The 22,634-nt window shown below is 41.3% G+C and overlaps 1 protein-coding gene across 1 annotated transcript in view; it reads left to right on the top strand.

Annotated features, from left to right (window-relative positions):
- LOC103362503 (ultraviolet-B receptor UVR8-like) overlaps positions 1–22,634 on the top strand; it is a gene marked incomplete at its 5' end in the record, with an annotated part of 292,781 nt that overhangs the window by 100,935 nt on the left and 169,212 nt on the right. Inside the window, 2 exons of the mRNA XM_008288878.1 lie at positions 6,473–6,597; positions 7,715–7,858. Coding sequence (XP_008287100.1) covers positions 6,473–6,597; positions 7,715–7,858 — 269 coding nt within the window. The remainder of the gene's footprint in view (positions 1–6,472; positions 6,598–7,714; positions 7,859–22,634) is intronic.

Here is a 22,634-nt window from a genome sequence, read left to right as displayed (position 1 = left end):
GAAAGTTGCTGTTGCCGATTTTCGTGGCCTGCAACATTTTGCTCTTTTTCAGCGCGGTGTTTTGATGTGATACTGTATCTGTCATCTGAAGTCACACAGAAATGTGTGTAATCTCCGAACCAGGTGTTGATGGAGGAAGTACGCTTCTTTGGTAAATGCTTCATGTTTTGACTCACTGCAGATCAGTGGACTGGAGGGAATGTTTCTTGTTCAGGCCAAATAAAATATTTAAGTAGACACTGTTTGCCTCTTTCAGTGGGACCCTGCCTATGGCACAGCCTCTATTAGGCCCTGTTACGTTTCTTCTCACAAATGACCGTTTAACCGTCTTTTCCGCACCCTGACGCCTCGCCTGTTATTACCGCCATTGTCTCTCTTTCTGCTGTATACATGTGTGAGGCTGGGCCCTTTAATATGCGGAGAGCTTTTCCTAGGCTTTCCTACGGGCACACTGGTCTGTGTTTACTCCTCAGTCAGAATGGCTCCTTTCCACAAGTTTGACATGCCTTTTTGTTGCCATGGTAAGCCCTTCCTTAAAATATATATTTCTGCTTTTGGCCTGGATGTTTTTTTATCTCAGTGGTTTAGAGCCTGTTGCCCCCAGGGCCAGATTTAAATGTGTGTGGGTCTTCAAGGATTTTTCTGCAGAAAAGCCGTTTTGATTGCAGCCTTACCACCATACAAGTGCGACCGAATTGTGTCATTTCAGGTTTTTGAGCCATCGTTGGAACCAAAGGAAAGTCCAAAAGAGAAGCAAAAAACACAAGACAAAAGCTGATGAAAATGGACCAGATTGGATTATGTCAGACTTGGCATGTGCCTCGTTATGAGGGAAGTCTTCGTTCTGTCTTATCACACTCTGCCTTACAGCTAAATGAATTTAAAAAAAAATAAATAAAAAGGCAAAGCACAGCTCGGCTCATTGGAAAACAACAGCCAGATCGTAACTGTAAATACTGGCTTAAAGTGGTGTGGGCTCCACATGATTTTCAGTCACAAAACAGGAAGTGAGAGGAGGGTAAAAAAAAAAAGCATACACTACGTGATTGCACTAACTTTGGGGGAAAAGTGGTCCACGTCTCTAAAGCTTTTAAGCTTTAGGCTTTTTAAGCAGTCCGTGTTATAGACGGGGCAATCTTTTCAACACTTGAGTTAAAATTTGCCCAAAACTGTTTTTACTGGTGCATATTGCTGCAGACTTGGATTGCAAGCTGAGCATCAACTTGTGCATCCTTGAGTGTGGAGAGCCACCACAGTATGTTGAGGTGGGCTCAGCTCTGGGAAATGTGCATTTTTTTTGTGGTTTGAAAACTCAAAGATAGGAATTCCCACAGCTTGTCCCACCAGATAAGAAAGTAAAGAATCTTAATTTTAAAACCATACTAAAGAAGTAGATCACAAGGTTAGCCTCTTTGGGTATGGGGGCCGATTATGTACTGTAATTTTACGTTGCAATTTTGTAATCATGCGTTTTGTTTAGCTTCCTTCTCCTTCATTTCTGCATCAGTTTTAATTAGTGCAGCTCAACCTTCATGTCTCCAAGAGCCAGGAGGCTGCCTGTTTGTAATGTTCAACAGGTAATCAACACTGATTAAGCACTAAACATTGCCTAATTGCATTAGATCTCAGAAGCACAGTATAACTAGCATAACTGCAAACACACATGGTTTCTCAGAAAAAAAAGACATTTCAGTGGATGAAGTATGTACCTCTTCAGTAGTAACAGAGTCTTATGGTTGTGACTGTTACGCGCAACACCAAACATGATGCCATTGAAATCAAGGAATTTTAAAAATGTATTTTTACTTTTATATCACTACATTTTTCTCTGTTGATTCTGTTTTTTATTGGCTTGGTGGACATTTAAGTCATACAGTGTAATTCATTGAATATACCAGTTTGATTCTGAGACCAGACTGGGTTTGTGTGTACAGTATGCTGGTGTGTTGTGTCCTTCAGTTCCTTCAGTGAACGTGTTCTGCTCACTCTGCCATGTCTAAACTCCTCCTGTATTACTGTGAAGCCCTTTAAGTGTGCTGTGACATGTCCTGAAGTCCTTGTTTAGCACCTCTCTTTGTGTGTTCAGGGTGTGAACTGATACCTAGTGTCAGCTAGCGTCAGGGACAGAATGGCAAGAGGGAGATAGTTGAGGTTCTACATAAACGGATAGGCCTTGAGGATTAGCCCGGAGAAAGCAGGAGTCACACTGGGGGAAAAAGAAATGGAAAAGGGAAGAAATGAAGAAAAGAAAAAGAGGAGAGTGAAAGACAGAGTTGGGGCTTTAATGGGGGGGTTGTCAATTTTCTCCAATTTAGCTCAGGAGGAAGCTATTTTCTTGGAATTAGATGGTTGGATCAATGAAGCTTTCCAGCCATTTATTAGCGCATAGTGACATCAACTGTTGCTGCATTCATCACCAGGCAGGAAAACCAAAAAGCAGTATTTTCACAGGGCTCAACCTTATCACCACTTGTCAGTTAATTATGCATTGAAAGTGAGGGGCAAGAGTTCAGCAGTGAAACACTTTGATTGAGCCCTTTGAACTCAACCGGGAAAGAAATCAGTTCTCTTAATCCTCGCTCCTATGTAATCATCGCTGCCGGAGGATACAGACCTCTGTGTCCATCATCTGCAGGTCAGCCAACTGCCGCACTATTACTAATGCAATCACCCCTGCGATCTGAACTTCCGAACTCTGAACCAAAATAAATAGATAAACATGTCAAAGATATGGTGGCGAATAAAAAGAAAAAGAAGGTGTAAATGAGTCATCCGCAAAAGGTTCATCCAGGGGGGACCTATACAACTTTTCCAGCTGGTCTCGATAGCCTTAGGTGATATGAGCTACGTGATATATGATCTTTTTGATCATACGAGTAATGCTCCCCTCATTAGCACAGGTCACGCTCTCGGTTTCAAGTAGTTCACACTTTTCATCATTTCACCCAAAGAGACTAGCATTGAAAGATGTGGATGAAAAGTTAAACGCTACATGCATACTTTGAAAAAAAAAATAAAAATAATGATCTGTATCTGGTGTAAGTATATTTAAATGAGCGTGGGTAGATGGTGTGAATCTCGAGGGTTTAAGGCAACTTTTACATCCAAGTCAACATCTGGAACATAGCAAATTGTGCAGAGATCCATTTAATTATTCCCAAACTCATAAACACTCCAGATCAAGGGCCCGACGCACCTATGTGTCCACGCTCGATAAATCTATTAGCACAATTTATCAACTCTGATTGGTTAACACTTGTACTATCGAAATGGAAGCCTTCATAATTTAGAAGCTGCTCTGAATGTAGTTGGCCAGGCTATATCTAAATGTTTAAAAGTCAAGTGAAGGAAGGAGACGGTTAGACCTGAAGTTATGTCCTCCAAGGGAACTTTACAAAGATCCTCTTGCAGATTTATAGCCACTTACCTAGGAGCCAGAGTCGATATTCATAAACATGGCTTCAAACAAAGCCCCCATCCACTATCCCTGCTTGTAAATAAATACAGATATGTCTCTTTTACAGACAGCAGCAATCTAAAATATTACCACCAGCATAATTTTACCACACACATTAATATTTTACGGCACATTGTATTTTACCGCATTGAATCTTAAACTTTCATGGCCGGCCCCAAGGATTTTATTCTTTAGGAGCCTGTATCATTATTAGCCAAGATCTATTGCAGGTACAGCAGATGATTGCCTTGCTTTTGTGCTCTTCACTATTTCATAGATAATATTTTCAAGAAATCAATTGAGTCAGCAATCAATCCTGTTTGCTTTACTCAGGATATGTCTTCTAAAGTTGAGTGACTTTGTTATTGACTTCTACATTATCAGTTTTTATCCTGAGATCTTATCAAGACTCTAAACTACACAAGCATTTTGTACTAAGCTGAATGCATTTTGCTCTTATGAGGTAAAAAAAAACATAACCACATGTCTCTAAGTAGACCTGAGGTTCACTAAAACATGCTTCCTGAAGCTCCTTTGCGATTGGTTTTTCTGTCAGGTATCATTTTATTACACTCTCCATCCGTATACTATTTATAAATTGCTCGTGTAATGGTAAGACCCTATTAAATCTCGTTTGAAGTGTTTAGTTTTTCCTCTAAACAAGTAAAACCCAACCTGTACAGTATCTGCCTCATTATGACGGGAATAAACTCTAACATCTGCATGTGTGTATTTGCATCTGTGCTTGTGTTTATGCCTGTGTGGTGATTTAAGTGGTTTTAGTGTCAAAACAAGTCTAATGAGCTGGTGCAATAATTATCAGCCATTTTGCTCTCACTTAAGCTAATTGAGGCTTTATATTAGAGATAATACTGCCGCCTGTGTGCACTGTTTTACAGTTACCAAAATGTTTGGCCAGAAATAGTGCTACCAATAATTTTGATTTTTAATTTGTGCATGTCAGTGTTTTAATATCTCCCTATTAACCATATTTATGAGCGTTGACAGTCTTCCCCAGATGGAGGTCATTGATCAACTAGTTTTTTTGTGTGTTTTTCTAACTAATGTAAACAGCTATACAATAGTATCAAAGTCAAACAGGACAAGAAGTTGTGTCGCTGTTAATTTGATTGGATTTAGTTGTCTGGATGTGGGATTTTTTTTTTTTATGGCATATTTATTTTTTTAATGCTATTTTTGCAACCTCTCTACAACAAATGCAGCATTGCTATAATTTAGTACGTGCTACACAAAGAGACCCATCATAGATTATCGAAGTGATGTTAAACAGGCCCTCTCTTTTTAGATTCTCTCTGCACTTTATTCTAAGTTGTCTATCGTGTTTCCACCTCTCTTCCTCCTTTCACACTTTGCTTCATGTATTTGAAGCGCTTTGTGAAATTCCTTTCTTATCCAGGTGAGTATGAGCTGATCCCCAGGCCCTTTGCTCTTGTCAGGAATCTCCCGGGCTATCGGGCTCTCCTGGGCCCCTGTTTCACACACCAAATTGATGTCTCCGACTGGAAATGACACTTTCAGCAGGATTTGCCATTCTAAACCACCTCAAACCCATGTGATCTCACCCATTCGCTCTCAGAGGGATTGCCTTGAAATGCACCATAGCTTCAAAAGCCAGTGAGCATAGAATGCTTGAATGAAAAGCTGATACATATCCTATCAGGGAAAAAAAAAAAGAAAAGATATTCTAAAATGCTGGCAATGTAGAACAGTATTTTTGCCTCTGAACAAAGACCAACAATCCCATGAATAAGTAGGTATTGCCTAGGGGAATGCAATGGAGGGTAAAAGGGAGTGAAACTAAAAGAAATCAATAACCACATGAATTTTCATGTGTAGGTGCTTGTCCACCATTTTTTTTCATCTTGTTAATATCTGTCTCAGTCTGTCAGTCTATGAATACAGACGCAGATGGTATGATTAATACATGCCATTCAGAGCTCGACATCTTTTTCTAACACTCCATTTAAAGGAGGAGCACAGTGACCATGTTACTTTGCTTAAGGACTAGTTATGATATAATTTGACACTGAAGTAGAAGGAAAAGGGAAAAGGTGTGACCAAGAATCCCTCCCTTGACTTATTTTCATCCCCAAGTCTTTTTGGGGCTGCACGTTTCTCCTAGGGGGCTTTACAGACTGGCATAATGGATAAGGGCAAGGGTGTGAAAGGAGCACCTTAAGGCTCCTCATTCAACTCTCCCAATCTCTCCTGCACACACTCTTGAGCTGTGAAGGCCCTCTTTCTTTACCCTGCTAGCATGGGAGCCCTGTAATAGGCTCTAATTGATAGGGAGGTGTTGGGGTCTTTCTGTATGGGCTGAAGGGATGAGGGTAAGAGAGAGAGAAAGGGGGGAGAGAGAGAGAGGATTACATGCGGGCATGTGGGTGGAGCGGGGGAGGAGGAGAGGCTGCGGAGCGGTCTAGGCCCCGTCCGTAATGAGTCATTAATTTCCAAGCAGTTTTGTGGCGGTTGGCTCATTACTGGTCTGCAGAGGAGCAGGAACAAAGCTCTGGGTAGGTAGGAGGTGAGCTTAAATAGTTGGGGCTCAACACTTCCCAACAAAAGGAGGAAGAGAACGTTGAATGGCACTTGGAACAGATGCAGTAAAAAGTGGCAGATGCAAATTGCGGGAGAGCAAGTCTCCCTTCAAGCACTTTTCTCTTTTTATTTTGTCAGACTGCAGCCTGAGAGTCTAATTAGTTAGTGAGGTGTTTCACTTCTGATAGGGCTGTGTCTCGTTATTGTCACAAAGAGGATTCGTAGAAATGGGAGGAAACACATATGTTTCACGGTCCCAGTGGAATCTGCTCACTGCAATAGTTTAATTAATTTGATTATTTATTTTACCCTATAGAAATTGGAAGATGTGCAATATTTTCATGCTTTGGAAATGTGTTGTATATACTTTAAAAATGTGATTAAAGAGTATGAAGATGATGCCCGCAGGTAGCTAGTTATGTTTTTAATTATGCGTTTATGCTCTTCTCCCTACAGGCAGAATGATTATGGACAAATTGGCAGTGGTTCTAATGAAAATGTGGTTGTCCCTCGCCTTGTGGAGTGTGTGCACCATGTGTCGAAGGTCACCTGTGGGGCAAATCACAATCTTGTTCTTACAGGTACTGTATTACACTGTGTAGGTCTGCTAGGATACACAACATTCAATAAACATTTCATCATGAATTAGATAATGATTAAAACAGTTTCCTTTTAAAAACGCAGGAATTTGTATTTTTTGTGTATTCACTGCACCAGTTACCTTTTGTCTTTAATATTGCCCCTCATAAAAGAAGAGGATCCTATCATTGACCATTCAGTATCTTTAGAATATCTCAAGAAATGGAGCTGACGTCAGTAGTCATGAGCTGTCACTGTGTGCTTCAAAGTTCGCCTCTTTTACTCAGTTTTATGCGCATATCTGAGCCCTCAAGCCCTCGATCAGCACATCACCTGAGAGAGATACAAGGAAGGAGAGAGAGAGAGAGAGAGAGTTAGTGAGAATATGGCCCTGGCTCCTGATCCATAACAGTCATTGCCTGTTACATACATTTCAGAATTCATTCAGGCTATGAAGATAATCGAGGTAGTCGACAGTTTCCCCTGCAGCCCAATGGATTTATGATAGCACTGTCAAGAAAATGAGGCAAAATGACACAGTAGCTGACTTTAGCTGCAAATAATGTGATAGGCCGTACAGTGGTGCAGCAGCAGCTGCTGTCATTGCAGGTAATAGCCTATAAAGAAGCCTGATAGCAATACCTGTCATTTCTTAATGGCTGACTTCACTGAAGAGCTTTTGTGGCCTTTAACATGAAGATAATAGAAGATACAACAAATTTTACAGCTTTTGCGTTGCATCCATAATTTATCTCCAGAGGCCCCCACGCAGCAGTAGCACAACAAGGACAACATGCTCCTAGAGGTGTGCTGGAGAGAGATGCAATATGAGCTGCAGGGGGTGTGAGGCCCCGGCTGTACTTTGCAATTAATGGAGGAACTGCACTGAGTTCAAAACATCTCCTATCAGTTGATATTATCATGTACCGGTCATATTGGATATATTTACCTTTGTGTACTAAATTTGGGATTTTTGTATTTAAGTGAGATCTTATATTGTTACATTGAAATTGTCTGTGTATTGATTTGCATAAATAACCCGCTGTTCTTTTTTTTTTTTTTCTTAAATTGGAAACTTGACAAGTTTGCTAAATAAACTTACAACTTGATGCCATGCAGGTGACGGCAGATTGTTTCAGTGGGGCTGTGGACGGGCATGTGGGAACACAAAGAGCAACATCCTGTTCCCAGAGGAGGTGACTGTACCAAGCTTGCCAGTGAGAGACGTTGCTGGAGGTTGTTGGCATAGCCTGCTTCTAACAGGTTAGTCTTTGCTCATATTTGAAACCTATTACTGTAATTCAGGCGGTACCTTCAGGCTACGTTCACAGTTTTAAAACACATAATTTTTGCTACATTTACGGCTCGTGCCCAAACTACTCTGCCATGTTAGGACCCCTAAAACTGAGACATTTGGAGATGCTGCTGACCTTGTTTTAGATTGAAAACTCTTGCATTTGTATCGGGTTAGGCAGAAGTGGAAACTTTTTGAAATGATGATGCAGACACCCGTATTCACTTGCTGATTGGGTCTTATTAGTTTCTACATGCCCTTTCTAGTTCATCACACCACTGTCACATGAACTTTTTCTAGAAGAAAACATCGGGGTTGGCTGCTTGTGGGCCGCAAAATACAGGTGTTGCTAATCTTTTTGTGTGTCTGTGATCCAGCTGTGGTGCAGTTAAATCCGACATTTTATCATGATACTACTGCCGACATCCACAGGAGGCAAGTTGTTGTTAAAGCGATTTGTGATTATTCCTGTGTCCAGCAGTTTTTTCAGCTGAATGGTCAATGTGTTTTCACGAGTGTTGGTATAGATGGAGATTATTTCCAAAACACTCACTTGGGTGGAGATAGTTTTTTTTTTTTTTTTTAATTTTAAAATGCAGTTTTTTTTTAAAATGAAAACATATTTATGAGGACAAAGTCTCTGTCTGCTGGTGATGCATTTTTCTGTTTGTAACACATGTAGACATAGAGTACATGCTTGCATGAATTGTAGAAATGACCTCCATGACCTGAACATAAAGTATGTGTAAATCCTCGGTGTGTGTCTTGGCCCTCACACAGGCGTGTGAGTGTGTGCTTTTAGCTGTGGTGTCCATCTATCCACATCATTCATTAAGAGCTCTCCCAGGGCTAGTGCGGCTACATAAACAGAGAGGTTGAGGCCACGGCTGCTCTTTCACCTCACTGCGGAGAACTTCAAAGTCACTTCTCCTCACACGGCAGATGAATGCTCCCTGTCTGCCAGGCTGATATATTGGCCCCAGTTGCTGTCTTCTTACTGTAGTACAGCTGCGACTGAGGCCCCATCATGGAGCCAGAGCTGGGCCATTTGTTAGTTTTAGCTGTATCTCCAAGACCTGGCTTTAATTCTGAAGGGAGAACATTAATCCTTTTAATACAACACTTTGTAGTGTCGTTTTCCTGTGTTGCTAATGCCGTCTATTATTAACCCCATTAAAAGTGTAATACAATTTAAGTAGAGTGCTAAAAGTGGATCATTTGTTGCTCCGTTCTGTTTGAATTAATTCTCAATTTATGATCTAAATGATTAAACTACAGGAGTCAAGGCACTAAATGAGATTCTTAAACCGCCAGGCATACATTTACACATATTAATACAAACATTTATGAGCACAAATTCGCACAGACGTGTCCAAGTGTGAGGACGCACACTCAACGCTGCTGTGTGTTGCCGTTGCTCTTCTAAATCCTGTAATGTCCCCGGTTTGATCCCTAGTTCCATTCTGTCATGAGGGAACAGAAATATCCATCTCCAATCAGGCCTTAATGAATAGCCTGATGAGTGTCGGGCAGAACTGAATTACCAGATAGATTTGAAGAGCGTGAGAGTGTGTGTGGACTGACTGTGTGTGTACGTGTGTGGGATTGGTGGGGGGTAGTTAGAGGGTCAGTAGAACAGGACACATGTAGGAATTAATTCTCTCCAAGTTCAAAAAAGAAATTGGCTAATTCTGTCATTTGAGCGTTATGAATCGCCTTATCTATTGGTATGAGTTTTCATTTATTAGGGTCAAACTGCGGGGGGATGCACAACGGACAGAAAAGAGAGGTTAGGGAGAGAAAATCAGAGTGATGAAGGATGAGATTTGAAAATTGGAAAGAAACTGAGGGAAAGAAGTGGAGAGAGTAGAGAAAAAAAAATGATAGAGAGATGGGAAAAGATGGAACAAAAAGGGAGCAAGAGAGTCAGTGGTATGAGAGACAGCTTGCCAGGGCCGGAGCATATTGAGGGCAGCAGGTGGAAGAGTGGCACAGTTAATTAAAATGCCTGTCTTAATGTCTCAGCCCGTCACTCCAGGGAGAGAGAGAGAGCGAGAGAGTGAGAGAGAGAGTTGCCAGGCTCGAGCTGGGCTGCACCCAACCAGCCATCTAGACAGCAAACCAACCATCCAGCCAACCCACCAGGCCACATGTCAGACAAGCCCTGACACTATGCCCTTCACCCCCCTTCATCTTTCGCCACACACACATACGCAGATACACACTCACGCATGTGCACAGGCCTACGCTCGTGTCCAAAACCCCACCCACTCTTTCCTTTTTCTTATCCACATACTCATACACCTATCTAAACGGCCACCCCCTCTAATCTGATACGGAACAGGAAAAAAAAGGAAAAAAAAGAAAGGCCCCTTCTCTAAAAAAAGAACAAACACACTTCTGATGTTACTGTTTTGCTCAGCAGCATCTGTAGCGTGCCTCTAGTCTAGCAGTCTTGCAGCCTTGCAGCGTAATCTGTCTGCTTTTAATAATTCATAGAAAGCACAGGCTGTGCACTATGTACTGAATGCTGAGGGTAATAGGGATGTTGTGATATTTCTATCATGGCCTGTCTGGAGCAGCGAGCGAATCAAACCAGTAAAGATCTGATAAGCAGTCTGTTCTGTCTCATAACAGCATTGGCTGTCATCACTGCCTCATCAGTGGACCTTAACAAATCCATTCTGCTCTGTAAGCTACAGTCTAGCAAATTGTGATATATAGTGCAGATTCACAAAGTTTCAAGTCACACCGAATTACAGATTTTTGGTATTATGAAAAGACACGGACACATATGAACCTAATGTAATGTTTGAAAATCCTTCGAGCATCGCTATATAGTTTTAAAAGCTGCACTCAATGTATTGAGTGAGAAAAGAGAATAAGGCCAAATGAAGAGTGTGAGCATCTGCCCATGTGTGAGGTGGGCCTCGAGTTGTACGCCGTGTTGTTTGACTAATGTTTTATCAGGTTTTGCTGTATCACGGCGGATTGCTTTGTCAATAACCAGCCTGGTGCCTCAGTGAGCAAGAATCTGAGATTGTCAGGCTGAGTGACAGGCTGGAGATGGCAGATAATTCAAAGAAATTGGAAGTGTGAAATCTTTAAGGGCCACTTCTTAACACAGCAAATGCCAGGGTATCTTTCCATCAGCTGCTGCTCTCACAAGCCACCGCATTGTTAATGGTGGCCTGTCTGTCCATCAAGTCAGCTTCAGCAGGGATTTAGACCTGTTTGGCGGCTTATCTCTCTGACTGCCTCCCACTAACCTGACCAATGCACCGGCCTGGAGTGCCGTGTGTGTTCCATGTGGCCAATGATGGTCGTAAATCTACCTCCAGAGTAATATATGTTTTTCCTTTCATGTGCTTATTTATAGATATTGATGTGTTTGATTATCTGTCTGACAGTGTATTGATACAGTATATCTATTGTTACACAATCAGGAGCCAAATGTAATGGTGCTTGTAGCACTTGTTAATTTAGCTGTCAGCGCTACTGATTGACCTTAGATTGTAGCAGTAGGAGCTCATTGTCCTTGTGAGAGTGTTTCTATGTCTGCTGCTGTCTTTCTGGTCGGATGTTATAAAGCCAGTGTCTGCTTTCAGTTTTGGGCAAAAACATTGTTCTGACCAAGAAACTTAAAATGTCAATCACTGAAGGGGGATAACCGTTTCCATATGAGCCAGTCCCATCTTCATATAAGGAAAAAATGGCTTTAGTTATAAACCTCAGTAGATATTAAATAAGGGAAATCTAAAAATATTTAGGTAATTTGGTAATAGCATTTAAACATTAACATGATAACTTCATCAGATTGTTTTATTATATCCAGCACAAAATGTGCTGCGGTCCACTCAGGTCCACTTAAACACACCAAATAAAGATTTTCCCCAAAGTATGCAGAGGAAGTAATGGAATCAATGTCTTCTATGAATATACATTTCATTAATAAGTTGAGATCTAGGTCATTTGAATACCCAAAATTAACCTAAAAGTAATCTGAAATATAAGTTAATTATTAGTTTGATAATGAGGTTTATGATTAAGAAGTTAATAAAAGAAACAAAAAGTCCTTTTTGTGCCAAAAAATAAAACCGAGGGTTCACACAGGAGTGCAGAGAACTGGTATGTGTGGTTTTGTGCGTACATGTGCTGCCAGTGCTGCAGTGAAAGTTAAGTATTGCAATTTTGAGTGGTGACGCACTGACCTAGCTTGCTCTCACTTTCTCTTTTCTTCACGCACAGACTACTTACACAGTCACTCAGTGAAAAGGGTTAAGCATAAGAGGTAGAAGAAAAAAAGCAGAAGAGGACATATGAAAAGGAGGGGAGGAAAATCAACAAGGTATAAAAGGCTTCCCCCATATCCAATCCAGAAGTGCTTAGGTGCTGTACTCTGTTTGTATGGACAGAGAAATAAAGTGAAAAAATACACAGAGAAGTGAGGGCGACTACAGAAAAGGACCCAGAAAGAGGAAGAGAAATAAACAAAAAGGAAAAGAAAGAAATATGTCCCCTATTTTCCTCTTGTAATGGTCTCAATTCCCTGCTAGAGCTCCCTGTCACAGGGAGGTAGTTCCCAGGCTGACACATCTCAAGCTGTTTAAACATCCATTAGGATGTTTTGGTTCATACACTCTACAAATACAGCAAGACGAGAGAGAAACGGGCAGATGATGATAGGGAAATTGAAGAAGAAGGAAAAGAGACAGACAGAAAAGGAGAGAGGAGAAAGAGGGGAGTGAGTTGATGGGAACAGCAGATAGAGGAGAAGAGGAAATTTATCAAAAAACTCATGTGATATTTAATGATCCTTGTATGTGGAGAGAGAAGACCACACCAGCTCGTTCTCCTCCGCCAAATACCGATCCCCTAACTTAATTTCCTGCTCAATTGCTGTTCTATAGTGCATAGTACAGTGATACAGGCTGGTAATATAGAAAACAGATTGCCTGTGCGGCGGAGTGGATAAGGCTGAGGCTTGTGCTGCTGGAGACCTGCAGTCTCCAGGGGGGTCTTGTCGGTGGGCTTCACAAAACCAACAAAGCCCATCTTTCCCTGCGACTGGCAGCAGCTGGCAGGTAGATCTTCAAGCAATGGAGGTGGGGAAGTGGATCTGTGGGTGTGGTGTGCAAGTTTGCGTTTCTGCTGTGTGTGTATGTGGTGCAGAGAGTCTTGCTATTCTTTGTAGTGGAGAGTTCCCCTGTCTTCCATCTTGTGTTTGCTCATGTGCTGTGACTCCAATCCACTCAAAAATGTAGGCCTGCATGGACAGCAACCATCAATCAGTGCACAGAACAGTGTGTAACTACATCTACAGTGTTTTCCCAGAGACACAGACACACACATCAGCCTTCCATCAGGAATACATACATGCAGTACACCTGCCTGTTACTTGTGAAAGGATTCAGTGAGTATTAGAATTTCCTGCTCATTTTTCCTAATATTATTTTTCGTATTGACTCCCCCAGCTCTGTTTTTGATATCCAGTGAATTCGCCATGAAATTCAGCAACATGCAGAAACACAGATTTGCAAGTATACAGAACATATTCACCAGTGGTTCAAACTTTACCTGGCAAGTCCCCCTTCAGGACCCAATAAAAGGTCATGCCTCCACTCCAAACATTTTTTTTCATTAATTATGTACCGTGACAGGGGATGCAACTCATGAAAAAGTTCTACGTTGAATTTTAGTAAAATAAAACTACAACACGATAGCATCAACAAATTCTTATTTGTTTATTTTCCCTACAAAAATTAGATTCACGCGACTTAACTTCCCTTCTTATCTTTTCTCCTTATCTTTCCCCAGATTTCTGGTTTGTTTCGTACACGACATGCAATCAAATAATTCAGAAACGAATTATGCTCATGCAAATGCAACAAGTGCGAGCAACAACTGGCATGACTTAACATTCCAGAGAATTTTGTGTTACATGCTTTTTTTGTACCACTGCAGGTGCACATTTGCAATTTCACCATAGGCCTAAAACTGAAGCAAACATCACAATCTTTGTCAGTTTACATTCCCAAGATGTGCCAACCTTCAGGTCGAGAATCAACACTGGTGTTGAGAGCTGGGTCTACAGCTATAACCTGGACACCAAAAAACAACCTTTGGAGTAAAGCCTGTAGCCTTCAAGACCAGAGAAGGCACATCAGGTCAAGAGTACACCGCGAGTATGCTTGTCATTTATTTCAACATTCACAGGGATGTGTTGTTGAGACGGTCAAGGGCGAGTTAATGTAACGTCCCGAGATGTCTTAGGAAGAACATTCGGTGTGAATTACCTGAACATTGGTTCGGTGGCATTTGGATGCTCCAATTATGTTATGCTCGCTCCCGTTTATTGGCCACAACAACGCAGTTGTCATTGTCCATCTGTAGGACTTGCAAAATTGGACTCCCTGTGACTTCTTCCACTTCCCCAACATTAAATTCAAGTTGAGAGATCACCATTTTGATACAGTGGAGGAGATTCAGCACATCCCAGATGATGCTTGATATACTTACAGAACGACTCTTCAAGGGAGATTTAAAAGTGTGGTAGGAGCACTGGAAGCGGTGAATCGCTGCACCAGGGTGCTACTTCAGTGGAAATGACGGCCAAAAAAAATGCACTGTTTTCTTTAATAAGTGCAGTCTCATAAGTGTTTGATCTTACCTCAAAAAAAAGCCATGCATGAGGAACAGTAATACATCCACTGCTTTGCCAAAAAGATTTGCGTTGTCAATGGCTATTATGCTGTTTACAGAATCAAACAGCTAAGACATTATTCAAATGCTGATTAATTGGCTTGAATGATAGAGATACTGATGTACTTTTCCTGCGTGTACTGACATGAAATCTTTATGTCTTTTCTGTTTTGCTGTCTCACACAAATTAGGTCAGAATAGTGAAGTCTTATCATGTCTACCTGGAGATGTGATGTTACTTGTATCTCAGTTCTTTTTGGGATCCTGTTCAATGCAGGAAGTGTCACTAACCTAGTTGCCATTGGGTTTTGCGCTAATGTTAGCAGTGTGAACCTCCTCTGACCTCTCAAAGTGACAGAGTTTTGTTGCGTAACAACCTTGTGTAATGAACTTCCTCCCTGGAGATGTCATTAAGGACGGGAATGTTTGTCTTCCGCTAGCACCAAAATGAATATTCAGCTATTATCGCTGCACAGTATTCAGATCTGATATGAGTATTGGGTTTCAGTTTGTGCAGAAGAGAGACAGAAAACCATTCCAGATGGGTTTTACTTACTGTCTCAGCATCTCTCTGATCAGCCTCTGGTTTTCTTAATGTAACACATCTAACCGGGGTTTGTAGCATAAAGATACTTAAGGTCATTTCTCTGTCTTCCTAGATGTAAGTTTAATCTGACATACATCATTCTGACTCTCCCTTGTGTCCCTCTTACACAGGCTTAAATATTCAGTGCAACTACTGTCTTGTTGTAGGCCAATATAAAAACCCAGAATAACAACTTTAAGTGTTTCAGCAAGACCACCACGCCAACAACCACACTGATGTGGATGAGGTTGTGTTGTCAGAAGGCTTTGCATCACACACCAGGATCACATTTGAGTAGAGGTTTTCCTTGATAAATGGACCCAATTGGTCAGCTTATCGGTTGGATCAACACTGTACTGTATACCTTTCAAGCCTTGTCTACTTTTCCCATGTAGGAGGCCCTGTAGAGGGGGATGGACCATGATGTGTGTGTGTGATATATGAGAGAGGCAAAGAGAGACAAAGAAACAAAGGGAGAGAGCAAAATATGTCACAGTGATTATTTGAATTCCCTTGTTTATTGAAAATGACTGAATCCAAGGTTGAAATATTCACAAGAACAGGAAGGAAGGGGGAAAAAAATTCTCTGTCCCTGTGGGGGAACGGCTTTCACCATCAGATGCCTTGATTACCAATTCCCTTCTGAGTATCATCATCCTAATAGTAAATATAACTACAGGAAGTAATGATTTCTGCTCCAATTATGTGGATGTTTACATTACTTGTCAACTGAGTAATATATTTCTGATCAAAGATAAACTGTATGAAAGAAAAATAGAAGTTGCATTATCGCAACGGTGGGAAAGAGGAAATGGTGGGTCCCGGCAGACGGATTTACCTTGTGAGGCTCCCCTCTTTCCCCCCCTTGCTGCACCAGAGGAGTCGCTGCCAAGATGGCTGCTGGAGCTCCAGGCATGCAGGTCTTGACCATGCAAATGCAGCCAGACACTATTTCTCTAAATCCAACCTCAAAATGAGTCTTCAGACCCTGGCATAATTCCTCATCCGCTCTTCCCGTCTTACTCTCAACATCTCTGTTCCGTGTTTCCCTTCTGTTATGTTTCCCCCAGTGTGGGCCACAGGGAAAATGATGTGGTGTGGCCTATCTTTTAAATTCCTTTGAGTTTACAAGTGTAAGAGTTTTATCATGTTGGCTACCATGGATGGTTCCTTTTTAGGGTTGTCATGAGTTGTCCTCCCATGAGTCTGGACATTCAAAGCATAGTGGCACGAAACTTTGGAAAACACTGCACAAAAAGAGCCATTAACATGAAACTTCAAGTTTAATTGCGGGCCGTATAGTGAGTGTTTCTATGTATTGCTGACCTCATGCTGAACCGTGCTGTAAATGGAGGAACACACGATCACATCTTTTATTTAATGGAACGCTGCGATGAAATTTGGATTAACAGAGAACATACGAGTTTTGTAAGCTGCACTGTACAATATGGAAAGTAATAGATTGGATTATTAACTGGAACATGTCTCAAAATTGTGAGGCCATGTTTTATTTAGTTGAAGGAGTTTATTGTTTGCGTATCCTAAAGCCAAATATGGGATCAGCTGTGTCCAACTTCAATTGCTCGTGTTGAATATATAGCTTATTAGTTTAGTAAGTCATTTCAGTTGACAAGTCCCCATAATAACCACTGATTTATTGTCTTAGAAAAGTGAAATAATAGGTTTTCTGTCTTAGGCCAATCTCCAAGAGGTTTTATTGGATTTTTCCACTCCTCTATTAACTTTGCATTATTTTGGTTTCACAGCATAGTATATACTACTAAGCTGTTCTTGTGGTCTTCATTTTCCATCATTCATAAGACAAACAAAAAAAATATTTTCCATTCCTGCTAGTCACGTTATAGCAATAGATCCTTGGACCAGATGAGTGTTAACTACTGTAGCCTCAACTTCTGAGTGCTACAGTTTCACTCTTTCCTCGCGGTCTCTGTTAGTAATAATACCTTGCGGTTTTTCCCTGATATCCTCAAAATCCTTTCCTTATTGTATTGTTTCTCCTTATTGTTTAGGTCTCACAGGAACAGTTTTGAAATTAAAGAGTGTGCTTGAGCCATTAGAGGTAATGCTTATTCTTTATTTTTTCTCCGTACGCCCCCCTCTCTCTTTTTTTCGCCACTGAGTGGAACCACCCACCCATCTAAGGTCACTAGCCAGCCACGGCAAAGGCTGTTCAGCAGGGCTGCAGCACACTTGGCAAATCCTGGTAAGACTCCCTGCTACTCAATGGGACATACCAGCTTCTTTGCCAAGTCAAATAACACATTTAGTGAATTGAAAGTAAGATTTAAGTGGGGCAGTACAATGCGGCCAACCCTCTCATCTCTGAGCCGGTCCTTCTCTTTGTGTGCTAGAGTGTGAAAACTGCTCTTGTTCTCAGGGACTTAATCTTTTTTTTTTTTTCTTGCATAATTATTTGGAAACAGGTCAGTTGGGTGTGGAGGCTATAACTCCACCCCACCATTTTTTTCCCCTCATAACTTCGCACTCGTTGCTTCATCAATTTAATTTCTCCGCACCTCTCACTCCGTTTCTTTACCTCCTTTCCCGTACTTTCACCAGCACTCCTTTTCTCCTGCCTGTGTGCGTAAGAACATTTTTCAAAGAATTCAGTGGCCAAGTTTTAGGACCTTGAAGTTATTGGCTTGGATTCAAGACCCTGTTTTCGTCTTCTCTTTTCTTCTTTTTTTTTTTTGTGTCCAACTTCTCAGAATATAAAGCTTCTTATTTCTTTGACACTTTTCACCTCTGTTTTTTTAATCTGTCATATACAAATACAAACAGGTTCATTTTCTGTTGCCCTTGTTTTTTAAAATTCAGCAGCTGTTGTGATAAAACAAAACATTGAGAAATCTTGAGACTATTCTTTTGAAATATATCTATGCGATATGTGTGTAACAAGTTTACGCTGAAATGTATATCTAAGGATCTATCTTGAACAAAGCAGTTTCTGAAAACAAGAGTAGGCCTATTGTTATGTACACAGCAAGGATGTATTGCATTCAAAAAACAATTGGCAATGAGTACAGTAATGTCTTTCCCACAGATAAAGTCTCCATGCAGAGGCTTTTAGCATTCAATTTATTCATAGATTTGAGTGCTTGTTTAGTTTTTGAGGACACAAACACAGAAGTGTGAAAATTTGAATTCGACTCATTGAGAAGTATGTCTCTGTCTCAGTGTCTCTCTTTCTTTGCACGCTCCCTGACATGTGTGGTGCTTAAGAAAACATGCCTGGTTCACAATCTGGTTTTCTTCAGCCAGCATTCGAAAAAGACCACGACGACATAAATGCTGATCGTGATCGACACAAACACAACACTCAGTAATTAAATTGTTAAGTGTAATTCTGCAAATTAGGTGTTCCAAGCCATGTTTTTGAAGTTACTGTGATGTTAAACATGAAGTGTCATGAAAAACAGAAAACACAAACTGACTCTAAAAATGACCTGAAGCTACGTATGTTGTTATAAAATCTGAATTATTATTAAAGAATCACATGTCCTGCATATATCTTTGCTGTCAGGGTGGAGGAAATGTGGTCATGGCTTGAGACAGAAATTGTTTTGTACATGGCCAGTAAGGCATGTTTCTCGAAACCTGTTATGATTTTATTACTTCCTCCCTACAGTGGGTGGACAAGACAAGAGTTTGTAAACACGCCACTTATCTGTCATCATTCATTGCAATTTCATTGATCACATCTGTTGCTTCTATCAAAAGCATTTAACTGCAGTGGAATCTCTTTTTCAGGTCCTATTAGGGCCACAGCCAAGCCAGGTCTGACTGCACAACACATCCGGGGTGGTGATGGTTTTAAACAGTGAGCCTTAATTAATGACAACTTAGAGTGTATAACGTATTCGCTGTTGTGGAGTGTTACAAGTGTATGGGGATAATACACCAGCTACAAGCCAGTGTGGTCAAGCATAGCAAATTGGGGCCATGGGCCAGAGGACTGTTGTAACACATTAGCCGATGCCACAAAGAGGTCAAAATAAGCTGTGTTAGCCGGTGTGTTTGTGAGATTACATGTTCTGTGTTTGTGTGTGGGTGGTTGCACCTTGTTGCATGAGGCTGTGCAGGTTAACCAGTAGGATAGAGACCAGTGACAGTTCTTGACCTCCCCAGGGTGCACAGCTAGTGCAGCCAGAGTTCAGAGTTCATCTTTTAATCTGCGGCAAACCTGGAGGAGAAACCAGCTGTAGAGATGTTGCACTGCAGAGGGGAAGACTTATAGATGGAGTAGTGGATAAATAAGGGTCAAATAGATTCAAAGTGACACAATTATAATAAGCATAATCTAAATGTTCAGCTTGGTGCTGAACTGCAGTGCTTTAGATGTCTGTGATTTTGGTTTGGAAATTTAAGTAGAGGATATTGTGTTGGGGCTGCGCGGTGGTTAGCATCGTTGCCTCGCAGCAAGAAGGTCGCCGGTTCACTCCCCGGTGAGGACACCCGGAATCTTTCTGCGTGGAGTTTACATGTTCTCCCCGTGCAGTGTGGGTTCTCTCCAGGTTCTCCGGCTTCCTCCCACAAGGTCCAAAAACATGTTGAGGTTGATTGATGATTCTGTATTATCCGTAGGTGTGAATGTGAGTGTGCTTGGTTGTCTGTCTCTAAGTGTGATAGACTGGTGACCTGTCCAGGGTGTCCCCTGCCTTCATCCTAAGTCAGCTGGGATAGACTCCAGACCCCCCTGCGACCCTAGTGAGGATTAAGGGCGGCTGTGGCTCAGGTGGTAGAGCAGGTTGGTGGTTTGATCCTCGGCCCCTCCACAGTCGAAGTGTTCTTGGGCAAGACACTGAACCCGAAGTTGCTCCCAATGGCAGGCAGCACTGTGCATGGCAACTCTGTCGCCATTGGTGTATGAATGTGTGCGTGAATGGGTGAATGAGAAACATTGTAAAGCGCTTTGAGTGCCACTAAGGTAGAAAAGCGCAATATAAGTGCAGACCATTAAGCAGTGTATAGATAAAAGATGGAAGGATGGCTATTGTGTTGTGTCTGCAGTGTGTCTTGTTTTGGCAAGTCTGAGTGCTGTTGGTACTCTGCAACAATTTACAGCCTTCAGCCACAACATTAAAACCACTGACAGGTGAAGTGTTGTTACAATGCCAGTGATCTGCTGGGAAACTTGTGTCCTGTCATTCATGTTGATGTTGCTTTGATAGTGGGTGTGCCCTGTCCCACTGCAAAAACATCTCAGAAAGGGTTAGAGGAATACACTAAAAAAGCCCAAGGAAGTCGACCTGGCCTGCAAATTCCTCAGATTCCAGTTTGATCGAGCATCTATGGGGATGCACCACATCAAACCTGATTCACGGAGGGCATCTCACTGGTGCCAGAAGCCACAGTGTACCAGCAGAGGTTCAGCGTCCATGCCCTGAGGGGTCACAGCTGTTTGGGCAGCACAAAGAAAACTTGCACAATATTAGACAGGCGCTTTTACTGTTGTAGTCTGTCAGTGTGCAAACTGAAACTGAAAATAGACACTAAAATATTACTATGGTTATTAATTTTGGTTTTAGATTGAGATTTTTCTCAAATCACACTTCAAGCTACATGGAATTATATCAAAATCGTGTCATCCACATGAAAATATGGTTTAGGAAATGTTGCATTTTCCTGTAATTATTTTATTCTAAGTGATTTTGCATGTGTATTTTCAGGTAATTTGCAAAGAGGCAGGAAATTGGAACACAGGGTGCAATGAGAGTTTAAATGTAGGGATAGAAGAAGAGGCGAAATAAGTATAGCGAGGAGAAGAAAACGTTTGTGGAAAGGAGGTAAGAAATTGAGGGATTGGGAGGGCAAGCAGAATCAGCAGGCAGTACTCAGAGTCCAGCTGGTCCCCGACTCCCAGGGTCTACTTCAAGGACCTCTCCCTGTTCCTCTCTGTCTGAGGACACACACACACACACACACACACGCCTACATACACACACACACCTACTACACCCACCCACCCACCACACGCATACACACACACACACACACACACACACACACACAGTAACGCTCTCTACCATTGCTCATTGTCTGGCTCCAATCTCTCTGTATCCTCACTCCCCACATCATCTCCACCCACCTTCCCCTTCTTTACTTTTGCTGTATCTGTCATTTTCACCCCCTCTCCATGTTTGATCCACTGGCTGTTAATGATGAATTTCCCTCAACTGTACAGGAGTTGGCAGAAAAAGTTTGCTCAGCAAAGTTTTGAAAGTGAAGCGAGAGAGAGCGCAGCTTATGATATTAGTGCAAATTCAACATCATGCTCCGTAAGACAAAGCCATTTTTCCTCATTTAACATCTTCAGTATGTCTTTTGCTAAATAAGCTTTTTTTTTCTTTTTTTTACTGAAACCTCGTGTTTTGTTCTATTTTTTTCTTCTTTTCTTTTTTTTTCATTGGTCATTTTTTTAGTACTCTGCTGTTTTAGATCATCCACCGGCCGTGCTACATTGCCTGGCCTTGTGGATATGATTTTATCCAAAGCTCTTGTAACAGAACAATCATGGTAAAAATTAAAATATTGAAAACAATATGCATAAATAACTGTGATGTTGCTTAATGATTCAGATGCTTCTGATGTGGTTATATTCAAACAAAACTCGAAAACGTAGGTGAAAATAAACACGCCTATTTGCATAACACAAGTTACATTTTTAACCATTAGCGATGCTTATTCGTGGAAAAACCTGCTCCACACTGCATAGATTCAACCTGCACTGGTGTCTCTCAGCTCTCAGAAAATTGTTGAGTGTTGATATTTGATATTTAGCTTTAACCTCATCACTTTCAGTAGAGATTAGGGAATAACAATAAAACCTTTCTAACAAAAATTTCAATAGAGTCCAACATTAGTTATTATGAATGGACTTCTGTTGCGTAACAATAAAGGGACAAATTACAATAATGCTCACAACATGAATATAGTATCTTTTCATTTCTGTAGGCTCGACGGCAGCCACTGTTCATCTCAGAAGATACGTACATCCTCCTGCTTTCACCTGCGAGTGATGTACTCTCAAGTTAAATGAGATGGCGTGCTGGTCCTCCGAAACATTTATCAGTTCTATATATTCTACTTCTATTATTCTTACCCTTCCTCAGTCAGTGTGAATCTCTTTTCCTGCCAACCATTTTTATTTGATTTATGCAATTCAACATCATCTCCTAAAATTGCGCATTTCACTCATCCTCCGACTGCGTGGCTGCCTACACAGTACGCTCAAGTTCGGGCACCCCTGGGTATACTTTTACATACAGCTGTGCACACCCTCATTACTGACTACACATCTGTTTGTATTTTTGTTTTTCTTTTAATTCTTACACTCTTTGTCTGTAAATAAAACAGTCCTTCTTTGGCTTTCACTCTGCATTTCCCTCCCTGCTGTCGAGTCTCTAGAGCCAGGTCTTGACATACGGAGGAATCTT

The sequence above is a fragment of the Stegastes partitus genome, unplaced genomic scaffold (genome assembly GCF_000690725.1).
Source record: "Stegastes partitus isolate 25-593 unplaced genomic scaffold, Stegastes_partitus-1.0.2 Scaffold13, whole genome shotgun sequence".
NCBI lineage: Eukaryota > Metazoa > Chordata > Actinopteri > Pomacentridae > Stegastes > Stegastes partitus.
The sequence above is the reverse complement of the archived record's forward strand: the minus strand, read 5'-3'. Positions and strand labels throughout refer to the sequence as shown.